The sequence below is a fragment of the Galeopterus variegatus genome, unplaced genomic scaffold (genome assembly GCF_000696425.1).
Source record: "Galeopterus variegatus unplaced genomic scaffold, G_variegatus-3.0.2 Scaffold6496, whole genome shotgun sequence".
Lineage (NCBI taxonomy): Eukaryota > Metazoa > Chordata > Mammalia > Dermoptera > Cynocephalidae > Galeopterus > Galeopterus variegatus.
In genome coordinates this window covers 67,602-83,941 of record NW_007732607.1, presented here as the reverse complement: position 1 = coordinate 83,941, position 16,340 = coordinate 67,602, and the positions used below count along the sequence as shown (strand labels likewise).

At 33.7% G+C, this 16,340-nt stretch overlaps 1 protein-coding gene across 1 annotated transcript in view; it reads right to left on the bottom strand.

Moving 5' to 3' along the window:
* The window catches only part of CEP170 (centrosomal protein 170kDa), a 103,210-nt gene that overhangs the window by 31,045 nt on the left and 55,825 nt on the right, over positions 1 to 16,340 (bottom strand). Inside the window, exons 9-11 of the mRNA XM_008590953.1 lie at positions 13,647 to 13,796; positions 10,899 to 11,025; positions 5,359 to 7,194 (exon numbers count right to left, since the gene is read on the bottom strand). Coding sequence (XP_008589175.1) covers positions 5,359 to 7,194; positions 10,899 to 11,025; positions 13,647 to 13,796 — 2,113 coding nt within the window. The remainder of the gene's footprint in view (positions 1 to 5,358; positions 7,195 to 10,898; positions 11,026 to 13,646; positions 13,797 to 16,340) is intronic.

The following is a 16,340-nucleotide window of genomic DNA, read 5'->3' as shown; positions in this document are numbered from 1 at the left end:
TTTTAAAAAAAAAAAAAAAAAAAAAAAAAAAAAAAAAAAAAAAAAAAAAAAAAAAAAAAGAAATAGAGCAAACTAATTTCTACTTTTCAATAAAAGCACTTTATTAAATGCTAAATGTGTGTTTATTTTTGATATCATATAATACTGTTTAAAAATAAGAAAAAAATCATTTTTTTAGACCAAATTTCCTGATTTTTGATTTGGAAACTATGGTCACCATACTGTAACTGAAAGTTATTTTGAGAGAAAATAAAGACAATAACAAACAGTTTTAATAAACTGCATAAGTATAATGAAATTAAGGCAGTTAATTTAGAGGTAATTTAGAAAGAATGGCATCAATGATTGACATATTTCATGAGTGGCAGAGTACATGAAAGCAGAATGAGAAAGTGAGTACCAAGTGCTATTAATGTATATTAAATGTCAAGTGACAATATATAAGTAGAGCCACTTTAGAATTAATTTTTAATAGTCTGAGTCTCTGGATCAGAAAACAATTACACTTTGAGGGAAAAAGTAAAAGAAAAACTTCCTTTTCACAAACTTTCCACCTATTTTCATAGATCTATCTAGAAGTTCGTAAGAACACTAAAGCTTCTAATAATATCTTTAAAAAGCAACCAAAAGAATAAAGTATATTTTAAAATTGAAAGATAACATCTTTAGGGTTGTTTTCTTAAAACTGAAGGCAAAACAAGAGGATAAAATAGGAATGGTAGAGTAGAAAAATAAAAATATGATTAATAAATCTTCAAGGAATTAAGGGTTATCTTTACCAATGGAAAAGCTCAAATTATGTCTGGACCCCTCTTAGCTTGTGTAACAGCAGAGAGGAGAGTTGAGACTGAGTAAAATAGTGACTACTGGTGGAAAAGGGAGAGGGAAAGAGAGTTTAATGCCAGGACTTCTGTTGTTTCTCAAAAAACTTCCTTCAAAAGTTTTTGCTTTCTTATACTTTGCCTCCAAACCAAAGTAGCTATCCATTTTATCTGATGGAAATTCCTTACAATCTGCTAATTAATGCAGGGGAAACTTCAAGATAGAATGTTTTAATTTTCTCCCAAACCTACTTATTTCTACCTATTTCATAGAATTTTAGAACAGAATGACCTCAGATATTAGACAGTTTAAATTCTTCAATTTATATAGAAGAAACAGGCCCAGACAGGTCTTGCTTTCCTTATAAAATAAGACAGGTCTACTGACCCCCAGAGTTCAAAACTCATTCCTTGCTATCCCATGTATTTTACAATTAAGTGTTAGAAAAGTTTCTATTATTTTTCATTTCCAGTAAGACTAGCTTTTTAAAAAAGACTTCCCCAATTTTTCGTGGAATGATAGATTTTCTGATTTCTCCCTGTGCTGAAGAAAATTTTTACTTCTCTTGAATTTTATTCTGATTAGGTAACAATTTATAAAAATAAATTTTTTATGATTAGGCTTATTTGGTAGATTGGTATTACTAAGGCATTTAATGATATATCATTAAGTTGAAAATGTATATTGAAGGTGTTTGAAATGCCAATTTCTAAGAGGCTTATTGGTTGCTGAAGTGCCAGATGGCATATACATTAAAATGAGAGAAAGTTCCAAGATAGGCTTAATTAATCTAACACACCTGAAACTTATTTTATTAATTACAAACTTTACTTTAGTTATAAAATGTGCAACACTCCCTCTTGTGGAAGTACTAAACTACTATATCCACTATATAAACATACTATCATCCATGATGTCTGGAGAATTAAGAAGGAACAAAAAGAGTTATCAGTATCAAATATCTGTGAATGCTCTGATTTCTCAGAAAACACACATTGCATCTTCATACTATATCAGAATATTTTAGTGGGAAACTAAACTGCAAACATGTTTTACATGTATATTTATAAGCATTTGGGGAAAAAATCCATAACAATGCCCTGTTTTGGCCTTTGATCTGGAGAAAGAATTAACTCAAGCTATCCATGCCCAGTCTTTAATTTCTTCTGTCTATAAATCCTGATAATTAAAATAAAAAAGGAAAAGCAAACAGCCTAAAAAAAAATTCTAAGGATATTAACATAAGAATTTTATTTTCTAAAATGTGTACTTATAATGAAAACCAATTGCTTTATTTTGATAATTCAGGGTCCTCAACATTAAATATATCTTAAAATAAATCTGGATATTTCAATTACAGCTTGATATTGAAGAATCACTGAAGGAATTTATAGGGGAAAAAAAAAAAATTAGTTAAACTCCCAGATGCAAATGATATCAGTGAAGCATAAAAGAATGCTTACCCTTAATGTTGCTAAATCAAAGACTGCCAATCTTCTATTTTTATCATATACATTTCTTTAAAAACCTTTTAAAGACATGGTCTAAAATATGGAATTTGAAACATTACAGAATTATTTTTACGTATGCTAATTTGGACAATATCACAGGTGCTATGTTCAGATATTTCTAAGACCAAGTTTACACTATGCATAGTAATACTGACCAGTATGATTTCACACTCTTTTAAATCATATTTCCAAAGCTAAGATTTTTATTTTCTTTTTGCATTCAAGTTATCTTAAATAGAAATATCCTATCAAAGACAGCTCAATTATCAAAATCAAACAGGTATGCTTTTTGTTTTTTTTTACTACCTATTCCATGAAACCATTTAGTATGCTCCTATTGACTGAAAGATCCTGACAACTGTCCTTTAAGACATAATACTATAAAATGGCATCTTGAGAGAATCTGAATATATAATCTTGGATCACAATGTGGCTTTAGGCCCATAAAGGTGGAATACAGAACACGAAGAACCGGGTAAAACATCAGAAATGAAAAGATTTCAGTGAACAATACCAAAACCTTTATATTGTATATCGACCTTCTGTATAGTCTTAATAATAATCCAACTGATTCCACGAGGGTACTTCAAAAGGTTCGTGGAAAAACAGAATTGAAAGATAATATAAATTTTTCCATGAACTTTTTGAAGTACCCTCATGGCTGTCTTCTGGAAGCTTGCGTACAAGTAGGCACTCATACTATTTCTTAGAGCTAGAACAAATATGGTAGAAAAGCAACAGGCTGGGAACTAAAAGCCTTGGATTCTCGTCCTGCCCCTACCATAGCCACGTGACCAGGGCAGGTTATTTCATCTCTTGGCTTCAGTTCTCTAAAGTGAATAACACTTCTAGCTCTTAAAATTCCATGACTCTAATTATTTAACATATTGCTACTACCTATAAAGAAGGCCAAAATTATGTACTCAGTTTGCCCCAGGGAATTTCAATAAGCAGTTCAAGGTTCTTTCTGACATGGAAAAATGAATGTTTATCAATTTCTGTATTCAAATAAGTAGAAAATGAAATTTATCTTCAGAGATATATATGTATATAATACAGTCTCTTATAGTAATTTCTTAGACTTGCTGAAGTAATCATATCTGGCTTGCATCTCAAATAAGCCCTCATACTAAACAATGAGAAACAAAACCAGATCACTTGTGTTAAGAGCTAGTCAACCAGTCCAGAAGGGAGAGCTGTTCCATGCTGCTTGGTAACGTACAACTTATATTACAGCTTGTATTAAGACAGAAGAATAAGTAAATATTTAATACAGGTAAATATAGGTAAATATTTAATGGAGATGAGGTGATAAAACAAGCAGTGTGGCAGAAGAAACTTTATCAGGGTATGCACCATAGAATGCAGCACAAAGGAAGTGTGAATTGAAGAGGCACAGCCATAAGGAACAACAAAACAACAACACTGGGTAAACATAAACCAAAAGATAGTAGTTAGTTTTAAAATACTTGGCAATACATTCATGACCAACCAACCAAAGCTCAACACAAGGACTAGGGTAATAAGGAAAATGCCACCTCTTCTTTTTGAAACCATGATTATAAGTTATCTAGCTTCAGCCTACATTCATTCCTACCACAAACTATGACTCTCATTACCAAACCCAGTGACCAGCAAGAGATGGAAAGGTGAACGGAATAAAGTGGCAGCAAAAAGAGGAGCAACAAAAAGTGAAAAGAACAACATATACAAAGTACCATTAGTTTTAGGTCTTATAGGATATACTGTGCAAGACGTAAACCAACCAAAAATAAAAAGATAAGATTTCATACTAACTTCTCCTCCACTCTTAACTCAAGACTTAGGACTCAGATAATTGTTGACTGACAGTAATCATAAATCTTCAAGTCTTGTAACAGCTGGTCTCCCTCACTGGCCTTTTCAGCCACACCCATTCAGAAGGCTGATTATGAAGTAAGGAGACAATGCTTACAGGATTCACACAAATATCCACCCCATTGTTCTTTGGTCATATATATAGTCTCAATGGCTTCAGCTATGAGTGTGAAGTACCTAAACAGACAAATACAAATTATTTTAGCTGCCAAAAGCAGCTAAATTCTGGTGGGGAGTAAGTGGCTTTTGTAGATAGATATTACATTCAATTACTGCTCATGACTACAATTAAATGGCATAACAGCACTTTGTGAGATAATGCTCACAACCAATTAAATTTCTACAGTCCAGTTTAACCCACATGTGCTTAGTGACTGCCCCTTGAATCCATCTTCTTCCACTGAAATAAATTAAGGGTTAGTTTTCACCTGCTCCAATCATAAACAGATTTAACTTTAAAAAGTATAAGTATATGAGATGTTTCAAAATATGTGGGAAAAAAAAGGAATAAAATATTGATTATTTCATTTAGCTCTGAAAGGAGTAATAAAGGGTATACTGCTTTTCTTTTGGTTCAGAAAAGCTTTGAATTACATGGGAATATTTAAAGGTTAAACACATGCTTTCAGAAGCACAATGATAATTCCTATTATTTAAACTAGATAATAATTCCTAATCTAATTTCTGACACACAAATCCAGATACATCAACAACCAACCAGACAATTAAAACTCTAAATCAGTACAATAAATTTCTAATTTCGAAATCACTATTTTGGGGCCGGCCCTGTGGCTCACTCGGGAGAGTGCAGTGCTGATAACACCAAGGCCACGGGTTCGGATCCCACATAGGGATGGCCGGTTGGCTCACTGGGTGAGCGTGGTGCTGACAACACCAAGTCAAGGGTTAAGATCCCCTTACCGGTCATCTTTTAAAAAAATTTTAAAAAAGAAATCACTATTTTGCCCCAGGACTCTAATTGGAAGTGTGTATAACAAATTTTCCATTTAATATACTAAATAAAATTATTTCTATAGAAAAACCCTCTGTATCATAAATTTTCCGTTAAATATTTTGGGAACACAACTAGAAATATATATTTTTTTTAATAAAGAAGTCCTAAAACATACAACATGCTGATGTTATTAAAAATCTGGATCCAATTTACCTGAAGGAGAGCAATGAGTTGAGGTCATACCTTTGACCTTGGAGTCTGATAGTCGAGAGATACTGTTAGCTCTAATTCTAGGAGAAAATTTATCTGATGGTACTAGTCTTGCTCCACTTCTAATGATGGCTTCTGCAGTACGTGAAGAGGCACTACTTCTAGATATTGTTGCTTCAGAGTCACTACGAGCTGACAATGAGCCAAGCCTTGTCCTACGAGGCTGAGCCAATAAATCAATTCTAGAGATGTTACGCCTTCCTGTGGGAGGTTTTGATGTGGAACTTGTTGTGGATACTTCGGAAGCAACAGACGCTTTGTCAGCATCAGCAAGTTCACTGTCTGAAGCTTCACCAAGTCGCGCTCTGCGCAAGAGGGAAGTCCTGGTAGGTCGTGGCCTTGGAAGAGTGGTTGATTTACTGGACGAACCAGATGCTATTAGAGAAGTCTTAGATTTAGTTACTTTACTTCCTTCCAGTTTGGAATGTACATGCTCATCAGTTGAGGTAAGTGGAGTCCTTCCATGAGATTTACAAGAGTAAGTTTCCTGATCAGACGACATAACATCAGAGATGGCAGAATGAGGTACACTAGAGGTTTGGTCATCATCTGTTAAATCTACTGAAGGCTGTCTTATTCTTCCACTGGACTGTACAAATTTACGACCATCTGCTCTTGAACCTGCATCTGTGGAACGACTTTTTGTTTTCTTCTCAATTTTCTCCCTAGCACCGGAAGAAGATGATTTTGTAACATCTTTGGAAGGAGACCCTGTGGAACACCTATCTTTATAGAGGCTAGTGAAACTCTTTCGCTTTTGGGTTGACTTTCTTTCAGTCTCTCCAGTAACTAGACTGATTGTACTAGCTGTGTCCACATCAGATTCTGGTGAAATAGAATTGTCTCTATTATAACTGGGAGTATCTGGACCTTCATCAGTTTTATTATCTTCACGCAGTTTAGCTTCTAGAAAAGCCATTACTGCTTCAGTGTCTTTTAGAATAAGGGTTGTGTCCATACTAGAATCAGTATCCAAAGAGTCACTTCTTTCTCTTATTCTACTAGCAGATGTTAACACTAAAGAAGGGGGAGTAGATGAAGTCTGTTTATTTATATGGGGAATAAGTTCTATGGGTATGTTTGGGCTAGGTTTTTCTATAGTGAAGCTCCCCTGTCGCACTAATGACTTGGAGGGTTCCTTCTTGTCTACTCCCCTTGAAGTCTGACTTTTCAGAATTTCCTCAGCTTTTCTTCTCTTGCTTTCGTTTTGTATCACCCTTTCTCCTTTGTTTGTAGAATGTCCTGGGATTTTTTCTTGAGGCTGTGATTCTTGTTTAAAGGATTCCTCCCTACATTTATCTCCCTGACCTGAAACAGTTTTTGAAGACAATTTAGTAGATGTCCATTGTGCCTGCTCCTTTTGCTCTTGCTGCTGGTGAATTTTAGCTAATGTTTGCTTTACCAGCGAAGTTTCCTTATCAGCTTCATTTTTCTCCTTTCCAGGAGAAGGGCTGCCCAAGTGAAGCAGGGTTTTATTATCTCCACCAGTTTTAACAGTCTCACCATTTACTGCCCTGTTCATTTTATTAAGGGCTCTGTCAGCATCTTGTTTATCTTTCTGGTATACCTGTGTAGGTGTTTCTTTTTCCTGAAGTTCTGTATCCTGTTTTTCTCCTATCTCTGACCTCTGTGTTATAACCTTTGCTCTGGAGCTCTCAAGAGACTTTTCTTCGTTTGGAAGCTGGGGAAGGGTTCGTCTCCTTCTCTCTCCTTGACTACCCAAGGAAGTTGCAGAGCTAGTACTTCTCCCTGAAATACCAGGTTCACCGATGTTTGCATCTGTAAAATAAAAACCACAAAGAAGGAATTAATTTGGGCAAAAAAAATCAAAAGGAACATCATATTACATTAGACTTTGAAGTATAAGTTAAAACAATGAATTAAGTATAAAATAAATGAGCCAGCATTATGACTAAGTAGTTTAAAAAGCGAATATAGGCCGGCCCGGTGGCGCACTGCTACAGTGCGCCGCTTGGGGGCGTGGTGGCGCTCCCGCCGAGGGTTCGGATCCCACATACAGACCGGCCGCTCACTGGCTGAGTGAGGTGCGGGCACAACACCGAGGGTTGCGATCCCGTGGCCGGTCCCGGTCCAGTACGGGCGCGACACTGAGGGTTGCGATCCGTTGCTGGTCACGAAAAAAAAAAAAAAAGACAAAAAGGAAAAAGCGAATATAATTTTAGGCTACACAAATAGGCAGATTATTAACTGAAGAGTCAGGAAAGCAAATTGTATGAGATGGAAATTAGAGTCATCTGATTTTTTTTTCCTTTCATAATTTTATTTTTAATGGACCAAAATTGTATATATTTATGGTGTACAATATGATGTTCTGATATATGTATATATTGTGGAACGGCTAAATCAAGCTAATTAACATATCCATTACTTTACCTACTTGTTTTTGTAGTGACAATATTTAATATCTGCTCTCTTAGCAATATGCAAGTATGCAATACATTATTTTCTCTTTTTAATTATCTATGGACACAACGGTGTACGAGGGTCATATGATCTTAAACGTACATGTGTTGGTCTCTTTTTCTTTTAATTATTTTTACAGCAGGGAAGTTCACTGTGTTTATTCTTGCTTTTGTGACTTTCCATCCTTGAGATTTGCTTAAGAAAACAGAATCTAACTAGTACATGACAGATCTGCACAGAGAATGCCTAATAAACATTATTTGCTATAATTCCAATTACATAGTAGAGAAAAATAACAAACTTAATTGTTAAGTATTATTATCTACTTGAAAGAATGACAGTGTTTGGATTTACTAGGTAAAATGGAAAATGCATAAGTTTAAAAGGGGAATCCAAAGTTCATTTAAAAAATTTAAAAAATTGTAAGTATGAAAAAAGGTAACAGGACATGTCATAATCTTACAAACTGAGGAATTTTTAAATTATATTCTTCTGGTATATTAAAGCCAAAGGCAGAAATACACAATCACTTTCTTTTTTCAAATAAATAGAAGCCAGTGAGATAATATATACTTTGATGTTTCCACGTGGGAAAACTTGAGAATACTTAAGGAGAATTCTCCTGTTAAAAATGGGATACATTTCTGTGAAAAGGGATACATCTCTTCAAGGTAATATAAATTAACATATAAAGCATTCTGATCTCTTAGGGATAAATGGGGAAAAGATAATAGATACATCTTCAATGGTTTTTTCCCCCATTTATAATCCTAAAAGTTTAGCATTTAAATTTCATAGCAATAAAATGGCTACAATGCAGGAAAATATTTACCAAACTGATTGATTTAATTTAGCAATTAATCATGTTATATCTTATTTTGCTTATTCTTGAATGTGTATATGTTTTATCTCCTCAGTGCTAATTAAAGCACCTAAAATGCAGTGGCTATTATGTCTTTTTACATTTTTCTAGTATTTTTCATACTGTCCTGTTCCTAACACACACTCAATGTATGTTTTTTGTTTGTTTGTTTGTGGCGCACTGTAGCAGTGCACCACCAGGCCGGCCCCACTCAATGTATGTTTAACAAGAACATTTTAGGATGTAGATGGATTTATCTACTTATCTAAATAAATTCATTTATAATATGATGAAAGAAGAAATGAGATCATTAAAGCTAAATGGCCTAATATAGTTATAACAAGGGTAGAATTTTGCTTTTCATAGCTAATATTTAGTAATTTTACAATGAGTTCTTTGGTAAAGTTATCTAGCCCTTCTGCCTGGTTTCTCTGTTGCCTAAACACTGACCAGTTTATGTGAACCAATCTACAAATGACTCTGTTCCCTCCAAAGATTTCTGGTAATACTATCAATTACTTCTACTTTCTATAATAAATAAATGACATGGCTTTTCTAGTACAACTGCTATGCAGCTTGTTCAAATACTTGCTGACTAATATCTACAAAATTCTAAAAACATTTTTGGGGTACCACAAAGCAGAGACAAATTTCCATTTCAATTTTCAACAAGAACAAAATTAAAAATACAGAAAAAAAGACACATGTGATTCTCCTTGAGGGTCTTATTTTCTTGTGTTTTAATTTTTTTCACCATAAATGAATTTTTATGTTTTTCAGCTTGGATAAGTTTTTATTATTTTTTTAAATTTTAAATTGACAATTTATAATTGTATATATTGGGCCAGCCTGGTGGCGCACTGCTACAGTGCGCCGCTTGAGAGCGCGGCGGCGCTCCCGCCGAGGGTTCGGATCCCACATACAGACCGGCCGCTCACTGGCTGAGTGAGGAGCGGGGGCAACACTGAGGGTTGCGATCCCGTTGCCGGTCCCGGTCCGGTACAGGCGCGACACTGAGGGTTGCGATCCGTTGCCGGTCACGAAAAAAGACAAAAAGACAAAAAATATATATATATATAATTGTATATATTTATGGGGTACAAAGTGATATTATGATTTATGATTACAATGTGGAATAATTAAATCAAGCTAGTTAATATATCCATCACCTCAAATACTTAACATTTTTTGTGGTGAGAACATTTAAAATTTACTCTTTGCAATTTTGAAATGTGTAATACTCTATTATTAACTATATTTACCACGCTGTGCAATAGCTCTCAGAAAAGAACACATTCCTTGTAACAGATTTCGTACCCTTGTACCATCATCTCCCCATCCTCTTTTTATTTTTAATTAAGAATAAAATTAACTGAATCTAACAATAAAAATCATCACAGGCATTCAGTTTTGTTTGGTTTATTTAAAAAGAAATTTTATAGTTTAGTTTGCAGAAATATAATTAAAAGGTAATAAAAACCAAACTATGCAGATTTGTAAGATATATTAAGTAACTTCTTTTTCACTGAATGTATGGCATAAAGTAGGCACACAATAAATATTTGCTCTGTTTATAAATGGAATAGTTTGGACCTGTCTTAGTCTTATTTTTAAATTTTCATTTATAATATATATAAATACATACACATATATGTGCTTCATCTACAAATTAGCTCCTTATCTTCTGTTAGAATTATACTCTAATGAAAATAAAATCATATTATCCTAAGATACCAGTATATCAAAAAGAGTAGGAAGAATTTTAAAAGTAAAAACACAAATTTTTAAAACATTTCTTGAAATGAACAGCAGAAATTTCTACTAAAAGGAAAAGTACCTCAGAACGAATTATTAAATTCTGGCAGGTGTCCATCTGTCCTTAGGAAGTTTCAACTTATGCAGAACACACATTTTTCAAAGAAAGAGTTTTATTACTTGAAATTTTTCCCCTGCTTAAAATCACTCAAAATACAAAATGTCTAATAAAAATCAGCTTTTTAATTGTAAAAAAATATATATGTAGGACAAAAAAACATACATGTAGTACAGGCATGAGAATATGTTAATATGCTTATTTAGGTTTAATTTACCTCTTACTATATCGAAATCTTTAGCTTGCTTTTTCAATACTGATATATGAGTCACAAAAAAAAAGAGAAAATGAAATAAAAGGAAGAAAAAGAAAGAAAAAAGATACCATTCTCTAAAGGAACAGGTACCGACAATTCCACTTTCCTTTCTTCATGATCATGCTTTGTATGATTAGCAGCCAAACTAGCCCATTGTGAAACCCAACGTTTGGTTCCAGATGAAGATGTGCCTTCCTAAGGGAGAAAAACAAGAGAGTGAAATAATGTAGTCTGGTTAAATCTGATTCTCACGAAAGAGAATTTCATTTAGTCACGTTAACCTGTCATACAAAGCCATAATTAAACCTCATCATGTCATAAACTTCCTCATATATAAAACGAAGATTCTCCAGATATCCCTTTTAACTACAACATTTTATTACTACTGTGAATGTAGCATACTTTTCTGTTGCTTAAATAATATAAATAGTACTAAAATAAACTCTTGGAGCTTAAAATTTACTGGGCTGCTAGGTAAGTTCAGGTGTATATCATAGCTTTGTGGCTAGACCAGCAGTTAATTCTACTCCATTCTAAGGAACAGGGAACCTAAAGGTCTACTCCCAAATTTTTCTCTAGCCCTCTAAATGCCTGTAGGAAGTCGGATTGGTTCCGAGGTCTCAGGAAGTATTAAATCTGCTAGGGCATGTCTTCAGGGATTTCAAAAATGCAAAGCTTTAGATTTCTCTCTATAATACTTCAACATTTCCAGAAGGAGCCAGAAATCACTCAGTCTTTAAAGATTTTCCTGAACCCTGACCTGCTTATGTCTAGATCTGTTCTTAAGGCAGGTACTTTTTGAACCCTTATAGTCAAGTGTAAAATGGAATTTAACTCATGACATGCTCCCACAGGCTTACGGACATATACTGGTAATTCTTAAAACCAAAACAATCTAGGCATTGAATACAGAAGATCTAGGGGGTACAGAAAAAACTTATGTCACTAAAAATCAAAGGAAGGGCTTTTTATTGAAACTGGAATGGCAATTAGGGAATGGATAGGTATGAAAGAAATTTTATTTTGAACTATTCAAAACAAATATTTTTTTAAAGTTGCCAGATTTACTTTATTGATGTCAGGCTAGACACTGATGAAGAGTTCATGCAGATTATACTCTACATGTTTTCAAGAATAGTAAGGTAAAATAGTAAGTACAGAGAATGAACATGCACAACAGTGAAGCCTAAGGATACCAAAGCCTGCTGAATCCTTGAATTCCCTTCCAAGGTTTTGTGGTATCTACCCACATCTCTGAGTACTGAAGGCACAGCCAGAGCCATTCATGCCATGCTAAGAACACCCACAACAGGGTGGCTTTCACTAACACACATTTATGTAATACTATTATGTGAAGCGTGTTCTAATGCCCTGTAACCTAACTCCAACAAAGGCAGGAACATACCGGGGCTATATAAATTTTATTTGGCATGAGTTGAGGGGATAGAGAAGAGAAGAAGGAGTCTATTTAAATTCACATTCACCAAAACCCTTCCTGGATTAATCAAAATACCAAGATATTGCCTCATAACTATCATCTGCTTTCAGTAAGTAAATTAAACATGCTGCAAAACAGAAACCAGAATAAAAATTCTCAAATCATGGGAGAAAAAAGAAAGAACACTAAAATACAGTAATTGCCTTGACAGTTTTCAGGAAATGGCAGAGCATAAAGGGACAATTTTAGCATTAATAAACAAACATACAGTCTATCTACCTGTCTATAAAAATACTTTTCATTTTATACAAATGTGACATTTTATTTATATTTTATTTATACCATAGAATTTTCTTTTATTTATACTTCAGATTTATTTACCATTTGCATATTATAAATGGGCTCATTTCCTGAGAGACAGTTTGGTATAAAGAGTAAAAGAATGATTTGAGAAATAAAGGCTGTTTAGGTTTCAAATTCTGGCTCCATATGCTAGTAGTTGTAAGACCCTGGCCAACCTAATTTCTATGTGCATCAGTTTCCTTATCTATAAAATGGCATAAAGAAAGCTTCCACTGAATATTAGCTTTTATTATCTGAATAAATAATAATTAATTCTCTGGCTTACCCACACTTTTTACACTTTTTGACACATAAGTATGTAATGAAATTCTAATATCATTCCCAGTAAGGCATAAGTGCATAAACTGCAGGCAGGTACTTTGGTGGGTGCTTTATATACTTCATTAAATTCACTGTGAATAGGTTTTAACAAAAATACCACAAGAGAAAACTAAAGATATGTGACTAGTCAAAGGCACTCAGCTTGAAGTGGCAGTTCTGGGATTTGCAGTAAGATCTTTGTAGTTCTACTACACCACACTGACTCCATCCTATCTACCAAGCTACCCTTAATTAATTTCACATTATTTTAACTGTATCTTGGGCTGAACTGCACTGGCACTTACTGAGGAAAATAAGTTGCATTTATAATGCAGTACTTTGCACATGTTTCCTGGCATGATATACATACAAGTCTTCCAATTCCAAACACATACTTTCTAGAATGTATAAGTAGTGCACGTTTCTTGTTTTACCTCCGTGTCAGTTAGGACAACGAGCATATAGCTCATTATTTGCTTACTGCAATGTAATTTTTCCTCACTGACAATAGAATATTAATTTAAAAGAACATAAAAAACTGAATGACTGCAAAAGTGCTTTAGGCTTTTATTAGAAATAAAAAATGTTAAAATTTAGTTTTGTAGAAGTATTTTATAAGGGGATATATCAATTACTGAAAATAATATAATTTACAAATGATAAAAATTTACACTTTATACATATAAAAAGTTAAATACACACAAAAAATGTATACCTCTGAGCTGTGAAATCCAGGTGTACTCAGTGGTTTTCTTTCTTCCATTACTACTGCAGCAGAACTGACAGCCCAATCTTTTATTAGATCTTTATGTTTTTCATTGATAATAGGCCTATTATAATCCTGATTGTTATCTACTCCAAACACCTAGGAGGAACAATTATTTTATAAATGAAAATGAAAATCTGAGCACCAGATTAATATGTGGATATTATTAATAACTTCAGAGGCAAATAAAAATATTCTAAATTAATTTCAATAATGAGGAAAACTTGTTTAATGACAGGGTAACATCCAAATGCAGTGATAGCTGAAGAGATAAATGGGCAGCTGCAGCTTATGTAAATGTAACTATCCTTTTTTAATATTAAGCAAATGTCCTATTTGATACAAATAAATATTCAGTATATTATATTAAAAGATTTAATAATGCTGTTAAACATTACAAGAATGCAAAGAGGTAGAAAAGAGTACCTCTTCAGTTTGTTCTCAGCTTGTTCCTTTGCTCTATTATTTTTGAGAAGCATGTTGAAAAACTATAAACATACGGCTCATTTTATCCATTTCTTCCCTACATGTTTAACACTTACAAATATGAGTTAAATTTATATATATTTTCTAAGGTGCCAAATAATAGATTTTATTGTATGATCTTTGTATCGAGTATAGCATAATTCTCAAACTTTGTTTGCCTATCACTTAAAGACCTTTGTTTGAAGTGCAGATTCCTGGGCCTACTCACACAAGATCAGCTTTTTCAATAAGCAGGTTGTCAATGGTCAATACCTTTCTTGAAAAGTTCTAAATATAGAGACCAACAATCATGTGCTTTTTTTTATGGTCAGGACCTGAGTCTTACTCATTTCCTGGCACATTATATGCCCTGGCACATTATATAGACTGGAAAAAGTTTTACCATATTACACTTTAACGTTCTATTTCACTATTAAGTCTCTACTTTTGTTCCCAATGCTTATTCTTTATAGCTATTGGTTGTGGCTCTGATAACTAAAATCAAGAAAAATACTATGCACTTAAATTTGTAATTTGTATAAAGGATCTTTCAAACATAACCAAATAGAGCTTTCCTTTTCTTTAAGAAGGGAAAAATACCTTGGACTAAACTATTTTCTAGGAAAAATCTTAATGGTCATATAGTACACCTATCTGATAAATTCTGAAATTCACATTTAGTAAAGTAGATATCAGATTTTCAAATTTACTAAAACTTGGAAATTTTACCACTAGATGGCCTTATTACTTAATATTTAATTCAAATAAAACTATAGTTTTCAAGAATTATGATTTAATATTCTGTTGAACTAATCAATATTCAAATTAACTTTGCTTTAAGAGCAAACTGTATATTATTAACTTTAAGTCAAATACAAATTTTACTAATGCATGGAAGCACAGTGTACAGAAGGGAAAAAACAAAAACCGCTTCATTTTGCTAAACATTAGAATGATTTAAGTTTAACCATAATAATTGTAAAAACAAAACAAAACAAAACTGAGTATACCTGTGTCCATTGGCTTTAACACCATTTGTAAAGAAAGCAAATTAGCTTTTCAAGTTATTTCCTCGGCGGGAGCGCCGCTGCGCTCCCAAGCGGCGCACTGTAGCAGTGCGCCACCGGGCCGGCCCAAAAATTAAAAATATTTCTAACTCAAGTCATTGAACTCCAAATTTACTCTTATTTATTTTTTAATATGTTCATAATAAATAACATTAAAAGAAAAAAAGAAAAAACCTAACTCAGTTTGGAAGTAGAAAGTAAAAATAACCACTTGCATTTTTGCATCTCTTTGGCATGTTTATTTAGAAATTACCTTAAGTGATTTTCTGATCTGGTGATATTTAATTCTAATCCATACTCAAAACGTGAGGGCTGGCCCGGTGGCGCACTGCTACAGTGCGCTGCTTGGGAAGCGCGGCGGCGCTCCCGCCGAGGGTTCAGATCCCACATACAGACCGGCCGCTCACTGGCTGAGCGAGGAGTGGGGGCAACACCGAGGGTTGCGATCCCGTTGCCGGTCCCAGTCCGGTACGGGCGCGACACTGAGGGTTGCGATCCGTTGCCGGTCACGAAAAAAAGACAAAAAGACATTAAAAAAAATAAAAAAAAGTGATTTCCTCAAACATCTAAGCACAACCAGCTTCAAATAAAATACATTAAACTTTTTCAAATCTGAAAAAATTTTGAAATGATTACAAAAGATACATAAAGAACTAATGCTTTGAGGATGGTAAGCTGAACTTGGACAGAAAGTACTCAGATGACTTTCTACAGATTCCTTTAAAGCAGGAGATGTACCAATTATTCCTTTTCCAAACAAGTGGCAGGACCTGCAGTACTACTATAGGGACAGAAGCCTTCATATTTCATAGCTATATCTTTTATAACATTTTGAAAAATTAATGATAGTAATGACTATCAAGTCATTTCAAGTTCCAGCTTGAAATCCCTCTCTATTCACTTCTGTGTCTGGATAAAAAAAAAACATCCACTTATGACAACTTTCATGTGAAAACAAAAAGGATGTAAACAGTTTACACTATCATACTTTAAAGCTATCATATTTTCACATTTAAAAAAGTACATATAATCTGACATATGATCTAATAACTGGAGAGAATTTGAGAGCTCCTCAAAGCCAAGAGCAAGTTTGCTAGGTTTTCTCATTTTT